Source organism: Pogona vitticeps, chromosome 2 (assembly GCF_051106095.1).
Source record: "Pogona vitticeps strain Pit_001003342236 chromosome 2, PviZW2.1, whole genome shotgun sequence".
Classification (NCBI taxonomy): domain Eukaryota; kingdom Metazoa; phylum Chordata; class Lepidosauria; order Squamata; family Agamidae; genus Pogona; species Pogona vitticeps.
Window position 1 is genome coordinate 122,575,598 of NC_135784.1, and position 22,097 is coordinate 122,597,694.

General features: G+C 42.6%; 1 protein-coding gene across 9 annotated transcripts in view; it reads right to left on the reverse strand.

Annotated features, from left to right (window-relative positions):
* Nucleotides 1–355: 355 nt before the first annotated feature.
* The window catches only part of CACNA1A (calcium voltage-gated channel subunit alpha1 A), a 355,947-nt gene continuing 334,205 nt past the window's right edge, over nucleotides 356–22,097 (reverse strand). For 8 of the 9 annotated variants that reach the window (XM_078385849.1, XM_078385848.1, XM_072990312.2 and 5 more), the window contains 3 exons: nucleotides 18,652–18,844; nucleotides 13,121–13,368; nucleotides 356–1,408 (listed from right to left, as the gene is read on the reverse strand). In XM_078385849.1, the coding sequence (XP_078241975.1) occupies nucleotides 614–1,408; nucleotides 13,121–13,368; nucleotides 18,652–18,844 (1,236 nt within the window). In that variant the 3' untranslated portion in view covers nucleotides 356–613. The remainder of the gene's footprint in view (nucleotides 1,409–13,120; nucleotides 13,369–18,651; nucleotides 18,845–22,097) is intronic. The other variant, XM_078385855.1, reaches the window with a different exon arrangement.

The window sequence follows — 22,097 nt, forward strand, 5'->3', positions numbered from 1 at the left end:
AAACTTTTCCAGAGTATCTTTGCTGAGGTTGACAGACTCCTTTCTGTTTCTCGCACCCCTGTCCTAGGTGATGTGGCTTCTGGTCCCGTTTCTCAGAGGCATAGTTAGCTGCAGCATGGGGACCTTGGACGGCACATCTTTCCCCCACACCTGAGTGCATTTTCTTTTGTAAATTCGGAGTAACGTCCCTCCCTCCCACCCTCGAATCACCACACACAACTTGATCTGTAAAAGATAAAACATGCTCTGATCTCCCAGACCCTCGCTTCCCTAGCCTCCCCCCCAACCCCCAACCCTTCCCCCCCCCACCCGCCCCAAAATTCCCCCAACAAAAGATAAAAAGATTCTCTTTTTTTTCCTTTCCCACGGCTGCAGGGCTCTCCTCTGGGACGCCTTCCCCGATCAGCTGGCAGTTCAGGGTCTGTCTGTCTGTCTGTCTTTCATCCATCCACCCCTCCATCATCCGTCCTTTCCCTCCCCTCCCCTCCCCGGCTGGGCCTTCCTTCCCTCTCGGGCGTATATGTGTGTGTGTATGTGTGTTATGTGTTTCGTGTGTTTGGCGCGGGCGCGCCACGTGTGTCAGTCAGGTGAAGCCCCCTCCCCCACGCCTCCGTTAGCAGCAGTCGTCCTCGTCCGTTTCGCTATAAGGTTCGTGAAGCCCCTTGCGTGATCCTGGCCCACGCGACTTGGCTGGTCCGTGCGAGGGATAGTACCCATTGGGCAGCCGCCGCCCCCCGTGCCGGGACGGGGAGAGGGAGGACGAGCCGCTGCCGCCCACCCGGGAAGTTCTGGGCGAACGTCCTGCGCTGCTGCTGCTGCTCCCGTGCGGCGGCGGCGGAGGCGGCGGCTGCTCCCGCTGCTGCTGCTGCTCCCGCATGGCCTCGTAGGCGAAGGCTGCTTCCTCCTCTTCCTCTTCCTCCTCCTCCTCCTCCTCCCTCCCGGCGGGGCTCCGGCGGTGGTGGGCGTGGGGGTGGTGGGGGTGGTGGTAGTAGCCCCCACCGCCCCCGCCGGTTCCGTGACGAGGTCCCGGGTGCGGCTCGGAGACGTGGGGGGCCGACCACCGGCTGCTGGCGTGGCGGTAGGCCCGGGGCGAGTCGTTCCGCGGCGGGACCGTGTGCCGCTCCAGGGCCGGCGACCTGCTGCGGCGCTCGGCGGCGACGTGGTGCTCGGCGGGCAGCGACGGGTAGCGCCGCGGGGCCGGGCTGGCGATCCGGCTGGCGTGCACGGACGGCGGCGGCGGCGGCGGCGGCTGGGCCCCGGTGTTGGCGGCGCCCTTACGGACCACGGGGGAGTAGGAGATATGTGGCCGGGGCGTAGAAGGGGTCTGTGGGAGTTGGCGGCGGCCTCGCCTCGGGGTGCTGGTGCCAGACGTTGAGAGGACGGGACTCCCACTTACGGAACTACTGCCCTACACGAAAATTGAAACAAAAGGAAATCAAAAAGAAAAAATATACAAGGAAAATCAACCAAGAAGGAGACAGGAGGGAAAGCGGGCGGGATGGGCAGGAGCCGGGTGGGGGGTAAGGGTGAGGGTGGCGTGGATGGGGGGGGACGGCAACAGAGACGAGGACGGAGAAGCGGCAAGAAAATTAAGGAGGAAGGGAAGCCAAGGAATGAAAAGAATTGAATGGAGAACAGAATGAAAGCCACAGCCACATCAAGGGTGCAGAGGAGGAGGAGGAGGAGGAGGAGGAGGAGGCAGGGGTAGAAGAGGGCAGGGGAGACGACAGAGGAGGGCAGTAATTAAAACAAAAAACCAAAACAAAACGAGCAAAAAAGAGAAATGAGAAATGGAGCTCTTGTAAGTCTCAGGGTTAAAAAAGTAGGAAAAAGCTTTTAAAAATTACTTGTGCGCTTAAAAAAAAAGCAAAAACGAGACAGAAAGTGTAATTCGCTTTAAAAAAGAACAGAAAGGAAAAAAGGGCTTAAAGGAGAAGGATGGGGCAGCAGGGGTTTGCAAAGCATGGGTCATATTGCATTTGTTAAAAGACAGCTGAGGGGAAAAACTCAGAAAAAAAAGTTCCAGCGTTGAAAAAGGAAAGGTTGGGATAGACAGGAGCAGGATTTAGGAAGTGGCAGGAATAGGATTGGGATTGGGGAATCTAGCAAGGAGAAATGAGGGAGAGCACTGGGTCTGGAGAAGTTTGGAACAGAGCCGAACTCTTGAAGGCTCCCTAAGAAGTGTTTTGGGGGCTTCCTGGCCTAGATTGTTTTCATGATAATGGACAGGATAAATCACTGCTCTGACCACATACATTCCAGCCCCACATGTCACTGTCAAATGGTCTCCAGCAATGAGGGAAAAGGTTTCCCATCTGTCATAAAGTATGCTCTTCCTAAGGAACAAGCAGGTCAGTTGCCTTCAGCAAGCAGGGTCTGTTGCAAGATGCTGTATATATTGGAGTAGGTGCATTTTAAAGTGTTTTAAAATGGTGGTTTAAAATGTTGTTTGTTTAATTGTTTGTAATAGTATATCTTGTTGTGTTTTTAGTTGTATTTTTACATTGTTTTAATTGATTCTGAGCTGCTCTGCGTCCCCTCTGGTGCGAAAGGTAGTATATAAATAAAATGATAAATAAATAAAAACATAATGTGAAATAGTAGAAACATCTGTTGCTAAAGTTTATGCAAAGTAAAACTTCCAGGTGTCACTAGAGCAGGCAGAATGTCCTGAGCCCTAGCTTGTTAAAGAACCCGGGAAGAGTGAGTACTGTGCTGCCCTTTCAGTAGAGCTCCACAGTGGGGGTACAATGCATCCTGCATCTCACCTGGATGAGTATAAAAGGAGGTTTTGCCCTTCCCATGGTGTGTGCAAGGGCCTTTCTCTCTCTGCGAGTGTTCTCAGGTCAGGCAAGTCATCCCTCCAGTTTCATGGCTCCCATATTTCTCATGTCCCTGTCCATCACCTCAGCCACTTTACCACTCAGTGTTGGACTAGGACTGGAGAGCACTAGGTCAAATGCCCGCTGCCTCCAACCATTCTTATTCTTCCCTTTCATTTTCTTCACTATTCAGCCTCTGGGACTGTGATTGTAATTAACGTGGAAGAATGCAGAAGAGAAAGAAATCAAATGCACATGCTGAGCACCTGTACAGGTTGCTTTAAACAGCTAACCAATTTAAAACTCAAGTGTAAAAGAATTCCCTGTGTTAAAAATTCCAATTCCTTTGAGAATCCAGAGAACTTGGCACCACTATTAGAGAACAATTCCAACCATTTCGGAAATCTGGGCTATGAATACACCCTGTTGTGTATCTGCTGTCAAATTGCACAGATGAGATATTCCCTTATATCCTTGCTTTGGAAAAGTCTTAACTATACAATTTCCTAGCTGTTGCTTATCTCATACTGTCCTCATTCCTAACCAGAAAAGTCCTCTCGCAAACACTCTTACCCAGTTTTAGTGACATAAACTGTGGCTTTTTTCTTTAGGAAGTTTGTCACTTGCATATCTTTCACTCAGGACCAGAAATGGCTCATGTGCCCTATTCCCATATACTTTTGGTACAGAGTTGTAGAACAGTTCAGTGCAGGCCAAGTAGAAGCGAACGTATATGCATTATTTTACTAATTCTGCCACATTAAATGTCCCTATTAAATGTTATACACTTGGAACCTGGCATTTGGCTGTATGTGTGGAGGCAAAGGGAAAGCAGGTTGAATGTTGGTCAGCAGGGGACAGATAAGTTTAGCTGCATGATGATCCTCCTATATATGTAGGAGAGACAAGAGTTTCAGGATGTTAAGAAAATGGGTTTATTATATTTTAAAAACTGCCCAACACATTTTGGCCAAAGCATTTTGTGGCCCTCTACAGGGGAAGTCATTTTAACAAAGTGCAATGAAGATGTCCTTCAGTGTTTGTTTGCTTTTAATAAAATCTCTAGTGGACTCTCCTCCCAGACTGAACTCCCCATGGGGGAGAGTCACAGAAATCATGACTGTGGTACCTGTAACATGGAGAATGTTAAATAGACGGAGGGGAAAACACCAATAACATCGGTGCTGAGTCAGGTACATTATTGACGAAAAAAGTGCTCTGTTCAGATAAGCCCTAAGTTTCTTTCACTGTTGAGAAAGGTGGCAATTGTAGAATTAAGACTGAATCAACATGTTCAGCTTGATTTGTTTCAGAGAAGGGGGGTGTTGACAATTGCAGCCAAAATATTTTTCACACTCAAAGAGGACTTAGACTGGCCACTATAAGTTGCTGAGGGCCGTGTGGGTGAGGATTTTTCCCTTGTAACAGATGTGCCTCCCACTGACAGATGTCCAAAATGGCATCCATGTAGGTTCCTATGTCCCTTCCCAGTGCTTTGGAAATTGCACTGCATCACTTCATAGGCACAACAAACAAAAATAATGTCCCACCTAAAAAAGATTCTAGCTTTACTGGTCAACAAGCCATATTGCAGTTTGTTAGAGTAAATTCCCCGCTAGAGGCCTCAGATTTTAAACAGTTTTTTTCTTAGAGGTTGAGTCTGCAGAATGACATGGCATTTTATGTACAGCTTTAGCATTTTGTTGTACATTGAGCTGGTACAACACAGTGAACTGGAGACTCAGTCCCCATTGGGCCCTCTGGGGAAGGAGGACTCTGCTGTGATCATCCGGAAGAAGAAGGGCAAATGGACAGTTCAACCAAATGGACTGGGATAGACAAAATAGCTTGGATGAGGTAATTCCCAGTTGGGCAGGAGAATGTCACCTCCAGAATTCTGGCACGGTCACTAGATAGGAATCCAAAGCTAAGACTAAAGGCAGGCACAGAAAATGTTCTAAGATCTGCTATGATCCATATAGGAATGTAGATGAGAAGCTAAGTCCTGAGGTGGTTTATAGCAGAAAGAGGGGACACAGAGTTAGAGTAATTTTTTAGCTAGAATACATGCATTCACTCAGATACGCACTGCTGATTCTATGTTGTAAAAATAAAATGAGTATTATCTTTAGCGAAGTTTGATTAGTTACAGGCAAGAAACTATAAAGAATGAAATATGTGCCTCAGAGGAACGCAGAGATGAAATTTCATCAGACAACAGTGACAGCAATAGTTCATGGCAGAGTAAAAACATCTTCCTGTATAAGTCTGAGAGATTCCCAGATAATGAGAGTAAAATGTTCAGATACTTTAAAATAGAATACAACGCTACTTGTTCATTTTTAAAAATTAATCTCTATAAACTATGGAACACAGTGTAAAGGGAGAACGCATTGACCGCTATAGCTTACTGGCTCAGGTCTCTGGCTGTGGAGCCAGAGGTTGGGGGTTCGGTTTCCCCCCTGTGCCTCCTTGAGAGGGGCTGGACTCGGTGATCCAGAGGGTCCCTTCCAGCTCTGCAGTTCAAAGGTTATTACTAGAGTTATCTGCCCTACATAGAAGTGGATACAGTACTTTGCTGCAGTTTAGTAGGGAATTGATTTAGCTGATTATGAGAGAAAGAGAAGCAATCTCAGAAGGAAAAATCTACAGTATTGCATTTCAAAAGAGCTATAACTATGACATGTATGTGCTTAATTATGCAATTAAAATATGTTGTGCCTTTATGTAGCTGTGCATTCACTGTTAGGGATTTACATATAAATATCTGAATGAGATTTCTCTTTGTCTCTGTTTTGGGGCCCTTTTCTCATTGTATTATGACCGACCCTTCCACCATCCAAGCTTGTTTGCCATCCACATTGTCATATTGTTTGGTGTCACTGATATCCATGCAAGGTTTTTCAATCTGGCTGGGATATTTATTGATAAAATTTCCATACAGTTTTCCTACTACACAGCTACCCTAAATAGTGGTGTCACAATAATATCCAAACTCTGTCAGCATGAATATGCTTATGAGAACTAAAATTAGCAAGAATCCCATGAATCTCAATTCTCTGTTTTTGGGATAGGAGAAGCAATTCCTCTGTGCCACAAGGGAAAATTCAGAATGCAGGCAAAAGCTCTGCTAAAAGAACAGAGATCAAAGAGGTATCTCCTTTCTTAATATAGCTTGGTATTTGTTTCTATAGTTCTTGATTCAACCTCTATAGTGGTTTCCAATGCTTCGGGCTTATTTCTCTAAAATTTAACAGAGTAGCAAGAATTCTGAATTGGAATTTATTATAAAAAATGAAGGAAATGTATTGGAAGATGTCTGTTATCCATAACACAACTGGAAAAGGCTTTTTTTTTTTTTAAGGGTGGCATTTTAGGGGCAACCTGGACTAGGCACAGATGGGTGACTGTGTCTCCAAATGTTTCCTTTAAAAAAAGGTGGCATGGGTGGGGAAAGTCTAATGCGCATTGCATGTAGTTATTGTGGAATTTGTATTTTAGTTTTAATATTAAATATGTTTTATATATATATTTAAAAAGCAGGTACAGGAAATTGGAAATATTGAACTGGCATTACTATACCAGAGGAGGGGAATTTTACTTTTCCTCTGACGCTGCTTTCTCGTTTGTAGCTCTTGTGAACCTAAACCTATCCTAAAGTGGTATTTGTTCTTTGGGAGGATATAGATTGCACCACCTCTTCTAATCCCCATCCATTGTCTCCCATGTATCTGTGTTTCTCCCTCTATGTGTTTCTCCCATGCACAGAGTGTTGCTTGGAGGTGAAGTATACTGATTGTGTGCCTGTCTCCTTAGGTACAACTTCATTCCAAACTTTCCAGATTTACAAACCCCAAAGAGTTCAGTGCCACCAGCGTAACAACAAAGGGGTCACACCACAGACACTGGAGAAAGAGGCCAGCGAGCTGGGCAGGGCCATCTGCTGGACTGGTTTGGTTTTCGTTCTCTGCTCACCAGCCATCTTACCTGCGCCCGCCCCTCGCCGTGACAGCAGAGCCAAGCACAACGGATACAGAAATAAACATGTAAATTAAGGCAGACTAGCCGGGAGGCCCAGAGTAAAGCGTCTAAATTGTGCAAAGGAAACAAAGGGTGGGAGGGGAGAGGCTCTGTGGGGGATAGAGTGCAGACTAAACTGAAAAGAATGAAATAAGGGCCCTTAGAGCATCTTGTCACGGAACTAAATTGCAGTTGAATTCTTAAAGAGTCACCCAACAAACTGCAGTGATGCTCACACACATAACAGCTGGACATAACATCTGTCAGGAGTTCTCAAGGTGGGCAGATCATCCAGATGTTGTGGGCCTGCATGTGCCATTATCCCTAGCCAGGACAGCCAATGTTGAGAAATGGTGGGAGGTGCTGTCCAACAATATTTAATGGTTTACAGTTTACACCCCACCCCGTCGTATTGTTCAAATGTTCTATCAGGACAGGAGACTTTCATTAAAGTGATAAGCATCACACACCTTTGGCTTTTCTACTCTGGTCTAAATAAGGAATGCATCTGGTAGAGCTATCTCAGTGTGAGTCAGATGGAGTTAGTTTTCCTTGCCCTTTGCATTATATAATCTTTAAGAAGCCAGGTGAATGACTCTAAGATTGCAATCCTGGCATTACTCCAGCTCCAAATGTTTCTAGAAATGTAAACACTTCACTAGTTGCAACAAAAGGGTGGCAGACAGAGCCCTGTGAAAATCAGTTCTGAGACCGGCTGGGCCATGTGAGGTTCCTCCAGATATTCTGAGATGCTCTTATGTTGTGATACCAGCCCATACTGTTACACTGCAAAGAGCCGTACTCCTCTGGCATTCTCAATGACAACCTCCCCTCTCTGCTTCTGCAATATGATATGATTGCCTTGAAGTTTGCCATTAGAGAATGGGTACAGGCAGGGATGTAACCTGAGCAGATTTCTCCCATCCATTGTTTTACTTATGATTGGTTTGTCTATGTGCACAAAAAAACAGAACAAAGGTGATAAGAAGGCAGGAGCAGGCAAATTATTCTTGCTGTGAGTTTTTTGCCATTGGTCTCTGAGAAGAAGGGTGGAAGGTGGGGAAGAAGGCAGGGGCATTTTGGATGAAACAACTGCAGAGCCGGGCCAAAGGAGAGAATCTTGAAGCAAAGTGTAAGAGGTTTGCCTCTGCACAGTTTACTGGAAATCATCAAACCCTTTAATGTAGTTACACCATTGCACCAATAGGAACATCATCCACACCCATGCTTTTGGCTTTCTGGATCTCAACCATGAAAATGTTGCCTAAATAAGCATGTTTGTCTACATCACGGACTTAAAATGGTTTAACTACAATTTCCCTTCTCAGAGAATTCTAGAAATTGTATGGAGAATTTTGGTGATGTCTAACAGACATCTTGGTACCCTTATTAAACTACAAATTCTAGGATTTTTAGAATGAAACTGGTACAAACTGATGTCAATATGTAAAAAGACCAGCCATGTGGCTGTTGCGTGGTGAGTGACAGCTATGCTGTGTGAGAAAAAGCCTCTGGAATAATCTTCCTCTGGAGATTCATGCGGCCCCTTTGCTGGGCATTTTTAAAAATCAATTGAAAACTTGGATGTTTACGCAGGCCTTCCCTCCAGTTAATACCCGATTCTCTTTTTTCTTTCTTTCTTTTTTCTGTTTTTTTCCTTCTTCTTTTAATATTGATGTATAAATATTTTGTTATATTTTATATGTTGTGTTTGTATGTTGGAAGCCGCCTAGAGTGGTTGTTCGACTAGGTAGGCGGGGTATAAATACAATAAATAAATAAATGAAACATACAGCTATGTCTCTGCCCTTCCTTCTTAGCTTACCTGGCCTTGCTATAGAACAGATGGTGTCTGTTCTGTCACTAAAGAAAAGGTCCCAGATGCACTGCAGCAATTGCAGGGTCTATCCATGGATGGCACTTCAGTGGCAATAGTGTGAAATCTTATCTGCATACATGTTTTTAGCTCATCATCATATTTTTAAAAATGTTAGCTTAAATGTCATTTTAAAAAAAGGTCACAGGTGTAAAATCCAAGAACCTAAGGGGGGAAAAACTGTTTAAAAGGTTGGAAAATAGTATGGTACATTTGGGAGCAAAGCCCTTGTGGAATGCATGTTCCATTTCTTTCATGTGAGTTGTAGCAGAGGGATCACAAAAGCTCTCATCCCTCTGATCTCTGATTGTGGGGTGGGGAATAAAATGACCTGTTACTCACCTGTAACTGTGGTTTTTCAAGTGGTCATCCACGTACAGTATTTACACATTTGGTTTCACTCAAAGAACCACAATGACAGGTGAGTGACCCGTCATCCTTTGTCTTGGTCTTTATCTTTCACACAAATGGATGACTGGGAAGCTCAATTTTTAGATTGAGCTTTAGACTGGGTTGTCATGCTAGAATAGAAGATAGGTTTGCTGTGCCAAATGAAGCTTCTCTTTGACCTCTCAAGTCTGCAAGGATTCACAAAAGTCAAAAGTTGAGAACATGTTGCTGCTCTGCAGATGTTTTGAATATCAGCTTTTCATGAATGCTGTCAAAGAGGCCATCAGTGTAGTTGAATGATTTCTGATATTTACAGTAATAGCAAATTAATGCTTGTGATGTCCTATGCCAGTTTTATTGTATTAACTACCCATTTTGAGAATGCTATGAAGATACTGGACAATCTTTTAAGGGCCTTAATATACAAAGAGTGTAGACATTTTTCTGAACTCTTGAATTCTTGATAAATAGAAGGCTACTTCTCACATCTAAAGTATGCAATGTTCCTCCTAAATCACTTTGTGGTGATGTATAAAACATTGGGTTGAGATATGAAAAGATGATACTACTTTTGGCAGGAAGAATATGTCAATAGATAGCATTACTTTATCTTTCCTAAATTTAATATATGGTGGATCATATCTCATTGCCAAAAATTTCACTTGCTCGTCTTGCTGAAGCAATAGCAATTAGAAATCCCGTTTTAAAATTCGCTAATCTGAGATCTGTTTATCCCATAGGCTGAAATGGGCTTTTTGTTAGCTGTGTCAGCACAAAAGACAGGGACCAAGGTTCTTGTGGCGACTTCACATTAGGGTAAAACTGTTTTTCACAGCCCTTAAGGATTTGTTGAAAGTTGGATGTTTAAATAACTGGTGATGGATGATTTTCAGGTTCATGTGGTACTATTGCAGCTAAGCAGATTTTTAAATATGACATCTTGCTGAAAGTTCTTCATTGAGGATTTCAATCACACTGCAGATATCAATGGGGGTATGTGGGCAGAGTCTATGAGAAGTGGTTTAAAAACAGAAGTCAGGAGTAGCATGTTTTTGTGGGCAATTTTCACAATGAAGGGAAGTTATCTGGGCTAGCTTTCCCATGAAGTAAAGGAAGACAAACACTTCAGGTGACAAATATATAGCATGGCCTCTGGCTTCTTCTAGTGGCCAATTCTGGTAACATCACATTTAGAAATATATATTCTAGGATTTTCCTTTTAATATTGTCAGACTGTGAATAAGTGAATCAGCTGATATTTATCCCGTGGATACAGGAGTCCTACTGTACATTTCAAAAGGAACATATTGACTGAAATCCTGTTGCACAATTATGCAAAGCATATAACTTTTGGAAGTGAATTGGTTTAAGTTAAGAAATCTCTGTAGATATTACCTGTTGCATACTGAGCTGTACAACTGTGCAACAGGATTTGAGTATTTGCAATAATTGCTTTTTGGTGCGATTTTTCATTACTCTCAAATTACTTTTCAAGAGCACTTAAAATCATTTTAAAAGGCATTTTGACAGGGATTTTTGAAGTTGTAAGTCATTCTCTCATCAATTATAAGTGGCAAGGGAAGTACTGTTTTATTTTGTCTTCTCTAGTTTTATGAGCATTTTGAGGATGCAACATCAAAATTGACTGGTAGAAAGAATGGGAAAATATTTGTTTCTAATTCTCTTGATCTACTGGTACTATAACACATTAACAATTTGGAAAATCAAAAGCTTCTTTTCTTCAGATAGAATGCTAATGGTAAGAATCATCTAGTTGCCTTGATATAATGAACACCACAACTAATTTCTTTTAAGAAATAGAATTCCAAAATGTATAGAGAACTCTGGTGTCTAATCTATTTGTGGTCCAGATTTAGAGATGAAGAAAAAAAGACAGCTGTATTTATGGATAGGATCACATAGAAAAGAGTTCATTTTTAAAAAATCTGAAATGAGTTAATGGGCAATAGCATGCTTGTTATAGTCACTGTGAGTACCAGGCTGCATACGTATACCTGAAGAAAAAGATCTCAAGGAAAAACAAACAAAAATTGAAATTGGTGGTGGTTGCCATGGAAACCCACATTGAAAGCACACCAGAAATATCCATCTGCTCTGTCAAGAAGAAGGCTGAGTTCATGGTCAGGATTTATTACTAAAAGAATATGGACAGAACTGATACTGTAGTGATATTATAAAAATATAAGGTGTGCCTGATTTTAGATTGCTGCGATCCTCTGTATCAAAAACCTAATCTGGTCAAAATCATACTGGACATTTGTGCACACACACAACGGATAATACAAATTGCCGTGGCTAATTGACAAGGTGCCTGGTCCAGGATAAGTGCCTGGTTCAGGCACATGGCTAATATGTGAGCAGTATGGCAACTTCTCCAATCTCTTTTACATTTTGGTAAATATCCAATAGGGTTCTACTCATTGTCCTGGAGCACTTTCCCTACGAGGGAAAATCTCAAAAATTTGTGGCTTTTTTAGTTCCGAGTGAAAGTTTCCTACAGTGAGAATGATACTAATTTATTAAATGTTGTGTCATATAGTAAAACACAAACATTAGAGAAAAGTCTGGAACAGTCTTTCAATAGTGGTTCACTACATGAAATGTCTTCATATTCAGAAAATTTTTTCTGCATCAGAGAAAATTTACCTCAGATTAGCAGATGGTGGAGACATATGACAGGGGAGGGCTATTGCTTTTGTACCCGCTTGTGGGGTTTTAAAACCATCCAGCTGGCTGTTGGTGAAGAAGAAAAACTGAGCTTGGTGGGGTGTAACTTGGAAGGTGAATTATATATTCGTAACTAGGGCTCTCGTGGTTGAAGCATGGTGTGCCTCAAACCTAAATTGCTGAATGAAATGTTCTCCTTGCTTGACCTTATGACCTACTTATGTTGCTGAAGTTCAGAATTGTGCTTAGGATGACAAAACTACAGTGGTGGCCCGCTTGATGATTACCCTGCTTGACGCTCAAATCGCTTCACGACAATGTTTTTGCGATTGCTATTGGGCAATTTTTGTTTTACAATGATCAGTTCCCTGCTTCGGGAACCGATTCTTCACATTACGATGATCTAAAAACAGCTGATCGTCGGGTTTCAAAATGGCCACCCACTGTGTAAAATGGTTCCCCACTGTTTTCAGGATGGATTTTTCGCTTTACAGGCACTGGAAAATGGCCGCCCTATGGAGGATCTTCGATGGATGATAAGATATTTCGCCCATTGGAACGCATTAACTGGTTTTTAGTGCATTTCAATGGTTCCCCCCCCCCCCGGCTTGACAACGATTTCGCTCTACAGCAATTTTAACAGAACGGATTATCGTCGTCAAGTGGGGCACCACTGTACATCAGCACATGCTTGTGCCTTATTCTCTGTGCACTACGTTGGGAATACACATTGCCCCTTAGCATTACACTTGACTCTCCAGCCATACATAGTGATGAGATTTTCATAATTCCAGGGCTCTCAGTCCCAGAAGTAACTTAGAATCCCTCAGGCAGGGATCTGGATAAGAGAAGTAGGGGAAAAATAAAAAAAATTCCTATCATAAAGGTGCTTTGGTTGGGAAGCAGAAGGAAACACCCCTTTGGTTTAGTGTTTGCTGGGCATTATCTCACTGCTCCATGGGAAGAGTAGTTCATTGAGAGGCTACCCCTATAGATCTAATGGTCAGTGAGACTACTCTTCCCATGGAGCAGTTAAGTGGCTCCTAGGAATCATAAAGTGGCCTGAGGATTATTGGTGGCTTCTAGGGCTGGGAGTCCTTACAACAGTCTCTTCCTTAACCATACATGTGCAGCTCCCATTTCCCCAAACCCTACAAGCCTTTCTTAGGCCACAGAGGTCCTAAATTCCTACTGCAGAGATCCAGAAGCTGAAAAGCGAGTGGGTAGTTGGAGCTTGATTCCTCAGGAACATAGACCTTCTCGTTCCCTGAAGCACCTACACCAACCCCTAGGGACGCAGCATGGAATGGAAAGTCACACCCACCTGCCTGTGCGGCATCTGGTCTCGGCCCTCACTGGGTGAGCGGGACCAACGTCGGTCTCTGGAGCGAGGCCGGCTATATTCGTGCCTCTCTTGTGAGTACCGCTCCTTGTCAGAAGATGTGTGGTGGTGGTGATGGTGGTGGTGGTGGTGATGGTGTCTCCTGTCCTTCGGCCTGCCTCGCTCTTGGTCTCTTTCTTTGGCAGGTAAGTCACCCGACTGTGTAGTCATACTGAGGTCTGTGCCAATCCCTGCCAGCAAAGAGAAAGAGGAAAGTTCAAGATGGAATGTCTTGGGGATAATCCTGGACCTGGCACACTCTATGAAGGCTCAAATATTGGTTGTGACCAGGACTGCCTTTTAGGTTGACTGCCCAGTTGCACCCTACCTTGACAGGAAATGCCTGATAACACTCAGTAATGCAAAATGCTATCTAAAAAATACCACACTTTATATATAGGGTTCCCCTGGAAAACACTACAGAGGCGTCACCAGGTCCCAAATGTAGCAGCCAGGCTGATTTATGGAACACTCTTCAGACCAATTCGCAAAAAAAAAATCTGATTTGGTGGTGGATGATATTACAGACCTGTCGCCTATGTGCCTTTTTAAAGCAAGCTAATACAGAGTGGTGGCCGACCAGCTACAGGCACTCCTGGAGGAAAGGGATGCCCTTGTTCCATTCTGGTCTGGGTTCAGGCCACTTCATGGCATTGGCTGCCCTGCAAGATGACCTGAGGGAGACTGATAGAGGCAAAGTGTCTTTGCTGGTCGTCCTCGACCTCTCTGCAGCCTTTGATACCATCGTCCATGGTATCCTCCTGGGGAGGCTCTCTGGATTGAGGATGGCTGGCCTGGCTTTGGCCTGGTTCAGATTCTTTCTAGAGGACCATCCTCAGAGAGTACAGCTTGGGGAAATGATGTCCACACCTTGGGCTCTTAATTGTGGAGTCCCACAGGGGCCGATCCTCTCCCTAATGCTGTTTAATATCTACATGAGGCTGCTATGGGAGGTCATGAGGAGTTCTGGAGCTCTGTGTCACTCCTTCCACCCTCTGCAGATGATGCTGTCCTGTCCCTTGAGGGACAGCTGCCTGGATGCTGTGCTGGAGTGGATGAGGGATAATGCACTGAGCCTGAGCCCAGATAAGACGGAAGTCCTGTGGGTGGGGGCCCTTAGTGTCTGCGGATTAGGAGCCTCCCTCACATTTGGGGGGACTACTCTCTGCTAAGGATGAGGTTCATATTCTGGGAGTTCTTCTCAACCCAGTGCTACCAATGGAATCCCAGGTAGCCTCTGTGGTCCATTCCGCCCTCTTCCATCTTAGGCAGATTGCCCAGCTTGACTTCCTTGACTATATTTGGTTCCTCACCAATTCAGTCCATGTATTGGTAGTCTCAAGATTGGACTACTGTAATGCTCTCTATTTGGGGTTGCCTATGAAACTTCAACAGGTCCAGAATATGGTGGCCAGACTATTGGTTAGGGTGAAGAAACACCATCATACCTCCTCCACTCTGGCCGCTTTGCACTGGTTACCTGTTTGCATCTGTGCCACCTTCAAGGTGATGGTGCTGACTTACAAAGTCCTGAACAGTTTGGGACCTCGATACCTGGCAGAATGAATGCCTCCTTTCAGTGAGCTCTGTCTGTTCTACACAACCTTCCCAGGCCAGATGATTGAGAATACTGACCCCAAGAGAGGCTCAGAAAGAGAAGACCAAAAACTGGGCTTTCTTGGCAGTTGCCCTTTGCCTTTGGAACCATCTCCCACCTAAAAATTTGCCTGGCCCCTTCACTGGGAAGCTTTAAACGATCACTGACACATGGCTTTTCAGGCAGGCTTTCCCAGAATATTCAACATCAATGCAGTGGTAGTTTCAGTGTTTTATACTACTTGTTCCGCCATCTTGCTTTTAAACGATTCTATTATTTTTAGTTTTTACTTTGTTGTTAGTGTATGTTTAATTAATGATTAATTTTGATTTTGATTGTTATTGCGTGCACTGCCTTCTATTATTGTTTCTGTTTTTTAGTAGTAAACCATAGAGGATGGCTCTGGCAGACAGACGGGCAGTATAAAATTCTAATTCTAATAATAAATAAATAAATAAATAAATAAATAAATAAATAAATAAATAAATAAATAAATAAATAAATAAATAAATAAATAGCAAATTTAATCACATTTCCCTAGTTTGGCCCACCTAAATTAGCTCCCTGTCTGTTTCCATGCTCAATTCAAGGTGCTGGTTATGACCTATGTACCCCCAACAGCTTAGAACCTTGATACTTGTCAGAACATATCTCCTAGAAAACAGCTACTCATTTCACATGCTCCTCTTGATCCACATTGTTAAAGGTGGCCACACCTAAATAAATTAAAAAGGCGACAACAAAGAACAGAGCCTTTTCGGTAGTGGCCCCTCATCTGTGGAACAAACTTTTAATTGAGGTGCGCCAGTCCACCCCCCTGATATTTAGAAAACTAGTAAAGACACAGATTTATAAAGCAGCCATTAAGAACACATCTCTAAATTTAAAGATTATTGATATCAGTCTTTACATTTAGGCTTTAAAAAAACCTTCTGTGTTCAAGTTGGTTGCATTGCCATATTGATTGTGTTAGTGGTGGTGGTTATATTTTACTCTGAAAATCTTCCAGAGCAGTGGAATTTCACTAATGGTGTGGTATACAAAAACCAAATAAATAAAACACGTTTCCCATTCTTCTCCTGGTAATACAGCAGTCTGCCACTACTGCATCCCTGAGATATGGCTTTCATTTTTAAAAAGCTTCTCAAAAGATCACCCTAGCACCTTCTATGGTTCACAGTCAAACAGCTCTTGCCATTCAGGACATTCTTTGTAAGTTAAAGCATAGTTGGAATGACTTTTCTCATAACTTGAATCCATTGGTTTAGGTCTTATTTTCTGGATCAACAAAAATCAAGTTTGATCCATCTTTCATGTGACAGCACTTCAGATATCTGAAGAATACTGTCAAATCACATAAACATTTTCTCTTCCTTGGGCTAAACATATCCATTTTCCTCAACTGTTCCTGAGAAGACTTTGTTTCTAGATCCTTGCTATCGTTGTCATCATCCTTTGGACACACTGCATCTTATCCTTACACTGTGGTGCCCTTAACTCAACACAATACTTCAGGTAAGATGGGACCAAAGCAATATAGAGTAGAGTTGCATTAGCTTTTTTCCCCCAGTCACATCAGAAACCAATAAAAGGGACATGGTAGCACTGCGGGTTAAACCACAGAAGCCTCTGTGCTGCAAGGTTTGAAGACCAGCAGTTGTAAGTACGAATCCATGCAATGGAGTGAGCTCCTGTCGCTTGTCCCAGCTCTTGCCAACCTAGCAGCTCAAAAGCATGTAAATGCGAGTAGATAAATAGGTACCACCACAGTGGGAAAGTAATGATGTTCCGTGTCTAGTCGCGCTAGCCATGTGACCACGGAAACTGTCTTTAGACAAACGCCGGCTCTATGGCTTGGAAAAGGGGATGAACTCTGCCCCCTAGAGTCGGACACGACCGGACAATTTGTCAAGGGGGACCTTTACCTTGACTTTACAGAAACCAAAGTATATTGCTTTTCAAGAAGCATATTGTGTTTCTAGCCCTTCATTATTAGGACTCACGGATTATTAAAACTTCAAGATATTTTGGCTAATTAAAATTGCCCTCTTGAGGCTACAGTTGCTTCACAAGGCAAACCATAAAGCACCTGTATGGCATGTGAATTTTGTCCTGTTGAGCGTATAAGAGCTTCAGGGTTGTGGTGGACGGTTTTAATCAGCAGAACAGGGCAGAACAAAAAAATTGCTCATTTTCCCATGCTATTGTTAAAACTTAAAGCAGCCCCCTCCCTGTGTGGCTGCCATTTACACTTTCTTAGATCTTATTGTGTCTATTTTGATGCTCAAAAGTTATTTCACAAGAGAATTAAGAGCTGGTCTCCCGATAACCCCTAGCTGATGTGATACTCTAAAGCTGTTTCCCCACTCCGTACACAGTCAGTGAAGTACAGTTTGGGAAAAGAATGGCCCGTAAGGAAAGGGAGGATGGAAGTCTTTGCATTGCACAAAGCTTTGGCATGATCATTCAAACAAAAGTATAACTACTGCAATTATTGCAATGTATTTGCCTACGTTAGACGGTTTTATGCATGTCCGCATATCTTTCATTGGACAGGTGTTTTACAATTGTCTCTTTTCCAGAGAGCATTTGGCAAAAAGGGAAGCATCCAGGAGTTAGTGAGTTTCATTTGTGGGGAGAAGGTGCCCTACCAAATCGGTTTCCTTTTCGCAAGCAGTTTGCCTAGGTAAACTGAAAGAAATCACTTCCAGAAGAGGAGATGCATTCGTTGCTGCAAGCACAATGAAAAGTTCTGTAGCAACTTAAAGACAAACATAGCCTTATGACACACATTTTTCCCAGAGTGGAGTTGATGTCATCAGAAACATCAAGATCTATCATTAGTCTTTAAGGAGGAAGAAGAGATTGGTTGTGAGAAAATGAAAACCTTCTTAGACAACTGCATTGATCTCACCAGCCGAAATCCAGTAGTAATTTGCAACTAGAGCAGACCTATTGAATCAGTGGGGACTGGTGAGTCAACTCTTCTGTAAGTTCCATTAATTCTAATGGGCCTACTTTAGACTGTGACTTACCATGCTGAAGGGAGTTGCAGTTAGAGTAGGGCAATTTGAATCAGTGCAATTCCAGAGGAGTTGAAACAACAAATCCCACTAATTCAATGGGCTTACTCTAGCATGATTTACTGCAGTAAGCAACAGGATTTTTGCCACTGTCTCATAATTATTGCAAAAAAATACATATTCTTACATATGTCTTGTGCCTGGCTATTGTAATTCCACAGCCAAAGTTCTGTTGGATATTACTCTGAACAATGAACAGCCCACCCAAAACTGCACACTGCTTGCAAGACTGCTTTTTCATACACAGGCAAAACTAAAATAAAAAATAATTTAAAAAACAAGACAAAAACATCGTGGCACTTTAAAGACTGCCATATTTTAATGTAAATTTTCGTGGACAACTCCACTTCTTCTTAGTGGACTTGCCCACAAAAGATCATATTAAAATATAGCAGTTAGTATTTATGATGCCACAATGTTTTTGTCTCCTTTATTTTTTTAATGTTTTGTTTTGTTTTTACCTGACATTCCAGTGCAGACTAACACAGCTACCTCTTCTAAAAGTTTCATACACTGGTACAGATTTTTGTCTTAAGGCTGTAATTTTCAGGTAATTTTCTTTCTGTGTCAAATCCAAAGGTTGCAAGAAGTAAAAGATGACTGCAACATTAATCTTCAGGGAAAAGGTGGGAAAGCAGTGACCCTCCAGATATTGTGGACTTCAAACACCACCAATCTCAGCTAAGATTGTCAATGACCACAGCTGAAGGACATGTTAGTCTAAAGATATTGGAGGGTAACAATTTCCCCAATCCTGATCTAGGAGTTCATTTCCAACGATCTTACAGTCTGACCTGTGTCCACATCTGTATATCGACTGAGTGAACGCTCTGATGTCCGGTGGCTCCGCTCCCGCCGCCGGTGATGCCGCTGATTCTCCTCCGGGATTACCCTCTCCAGAGAGTAATCATCCAAACGCATACCTCTGGAGCGTGAATGACCCAACATGGAGGCAGAACGTTTCATGGGGCTTGCATCTGTAATTGTCTGTAAAGGAACAGAAATTCAAATGGATACTGTGAGTGGCACCTCCTAAGAAGGAAACCCCCTGTAGATTTGGCAGGGAATGGGATATGCTATGTGGTTATAATGACATCTGTCTAGGCAGTTGTTCAGTTGAATAACTGCAGCAGGGATAGGTAATGTTTATCATCCAGATGTTGCTAGGCCCACCTCCCAGAATCTCTCACCACAAACTGCTGGCTGGGTCTGATGTGACCTGAAATCCAAGAACATCTGGAGGATCACAGAAGTTCACCCCAGATGGCACTATCATTCCTCCTTCCTTCAGGCTTGGCTTGGATCCATATCCATAGGTGATCTGTGGGGTGTGGGGAGCTCTTACTTCCAAATTTTGGGGTGATCCTCCTGTACTCCAATCACAGGCCACTTCTTCTATGAAATCTGGGTACATATGAAAATGTCTCTATAGATATTCCTATTCACTAGAGGACTTAAGAACGACTATGTAGGGGGTTAGGGACTGTGAATTCCTTTTCAGTTTACAAGCCACCAAACTTCCCTTCATCTCCTTTTCAATCTGCCCAAGAATGAATGGATGGATGTAGTTAGTGGCAAGCATAGTTGCTATGTTGCTTTCTTTCTCAAAGTGAATCACAAAATGAGGTTAATTGCCATATTTTATAGAAGCACCTACAACTCAGCAGATGCCTTCTCACAGCATTTCATATGAAGAGCATCACATATCATTGGAGGTTGTTGAATTGAAGCTAATAATCACTCAACCCAATTTGAAGAAACCTTTGTCCAGGAGGCCGAGGCAAAGAGGAAGTCACAAAAGCAGCAAAACCAGGGAGCTGGATAGGGGACAGATTGGATTTGTCTTCGGTGTGGAAGGGATTGTCACTCTTGAATTGGCCTCCTCAGCCACACCAGACGCTGTTCCAAGTCCTCCATACAAAGCACGTTACCATAGTCTTTCGAGACTGAAGATGCCTAACATGCAACATAACAATCACTCAACTCTCTCTGACTGATGAATCTGCCACTGGGAATGCGCGAAGGGGGCATGTTAGTATTTCTTTCATTTGAGAGTCTTTTGGGGGTTCCTTTTTTCTTCCATGTATAGCCCCTTTCAGAAAATCTGAAAGTACCTGAATCTTTCAAGTTCTTTCATTTCAGATTTCCCATTCTTGTTTCTGGTGCTAGAGCTAATTAAGCCCTGCAGAACCCTCAAAACTAGTCCAAAAAAGCAGGGACAACCATCCACTCCAAAACTGAGCAATAACAACAGTGCACGAGAAAGAAAGAAAGAAAGAAAGAAAGAAAGAAAATATCAATAATTGGTAGACCTATATAGGCACTAACAGTACTTCAAAGTTCTCATTTATCATTATATCACCATCCTCATAATCCTCATCAATTCATCATCTGGAAACAGTACACAAAAGAAAGAAAAATCATCATGCTTGTAATCAAAATAAAATACACACACTCACTGAAGACAGTATTATCAAACTCTTCCAAACCCTAAACTCCAAAATACGAAGGACTGGAGGGACAATGGTCTCTTCCACCATTTTGATAATTTCATTCCATCAGCACAGGTGAAGGGCAGGCAGATAGGCACTCCAGGCAACTATGAGGGGAAATTCCTCCAGATAGCAATAAAATAAAAGGCCAAAAACATAGGACAATCCAGAATATCAAATAATTTTCATTCATCTATCTTCTGGAATCCCAAATTCTTTACATTTCAAAGGCTTTCTATTATAAAACCACAAAAGATGCTGAAAACAAAAGAAAGGGCCTTTTCCATTTTTCCCCTTTCAACTTAACCCAGAAATCCAATCTGTTTTTGCCAGTATGCTATACATCTGCAGTGTGCTAATGATTAATCTTACTGGCACAATTAGTGTTATACCAGTAACAATGCTGCTGTCTCTTGTTTTTGTTCCCTTTTATGAAAAAGCTCTGGCTGAAGTTGAGAACTGCAGGGAAAACCAGCTGCTCAGGCAAAGAAGGTTCTTTGCACTAATAGACCACAGCAGATTGGGTGGTATTCTCTGGTTTCTATAAAGTCTTCTAGTTGAGGCCAGCCGACTTGTAAAATTCTGTTGTTATGTCTGGCTATGAACCACCTTTGTTTTCCATTTGCCTCATGCCAGTATAACTCAGGTATGTCATTGTGCAGTTCTTTTGTAGCATGTTGTATTACCCCATTTCTCCTATAAAACCCCGTAGTTTATATAGTTCTATTTAAGAATTCACTAAAAAGAAATTTTGACTCAAGGTAAATTCAGCTCATGTAATCTTGGCCAATCTTTTAAAGAATTTCTTATTAATAAGTGATGAACATTTGACAGACATAACTGTGTCATTAATTGTGCTACAGGAATGAGTGAGATTACAGTGTAAAAAAGTGTATTCTGAACTGTCTCAAATCAAATTTATAGTGAAATAATGCACACTACCTGGCGACTATTCCTGTGAGGTGACTTGCTGGATAAAATTCACTAAAAGTAAAACCTGAGATTATAGGCCAGTAATTTATTCAATACACACTGGAAGTACAGTTTCAGGTAACCTGTTCTTTTCTATGGTCAAATTATATCCTTCTGGTTATTGCTGTTATAAATCATATGGTCAGTCATCTTGAGGAGTCACTGGTCTGGGCCAGTCCTTGGTCTAAGCCAATTCTTGGTTGATTTTGTGATTTAAAGGAGCGCAGGATTTTTTTGTAAGAAGAGCTTTCTAGAATTAAATAAGGCGGACAACCCCCAAATCATGGAAGGAAATAAATATTGTCAAGCCAGTTTTATGTCCCAGATTACACGAACCCTGCTCAGTGAAGGAAGTAAAAACAATTGGTTAAACAGAGTTGCAGAGAGCAGGTAGAAATATAGAAATTGTTGCTGGTTCTTCAAGCAAGCATATGTGGATTTACACATATGAGTTGTTTCTGCACATCTGCAGGAATTCCTTGGAACATTTTAGAACTTAATGAGGAGAACCATTAGGGTTGTGCTCTGCCCTAAGTCTTGAGTTGGACATGACACCCCAGTCATCTATGTATGTGAAAACTGTGACTCTGTGACGTTTCAGGTAACCAGCAACCAGCACCATATGTTTTGTCAAGACCCTGGATGCTACAGATAGATCAAAAGGAAGCACCTTAAATTGGTAAACCTTGTTGCCAGTTGTGAAATAGAGGTAATGGTGGTGGTCTAGGTGGATGATGCTATGGAAACAGGAATCCTTTAGGTCTATAAACCAAATC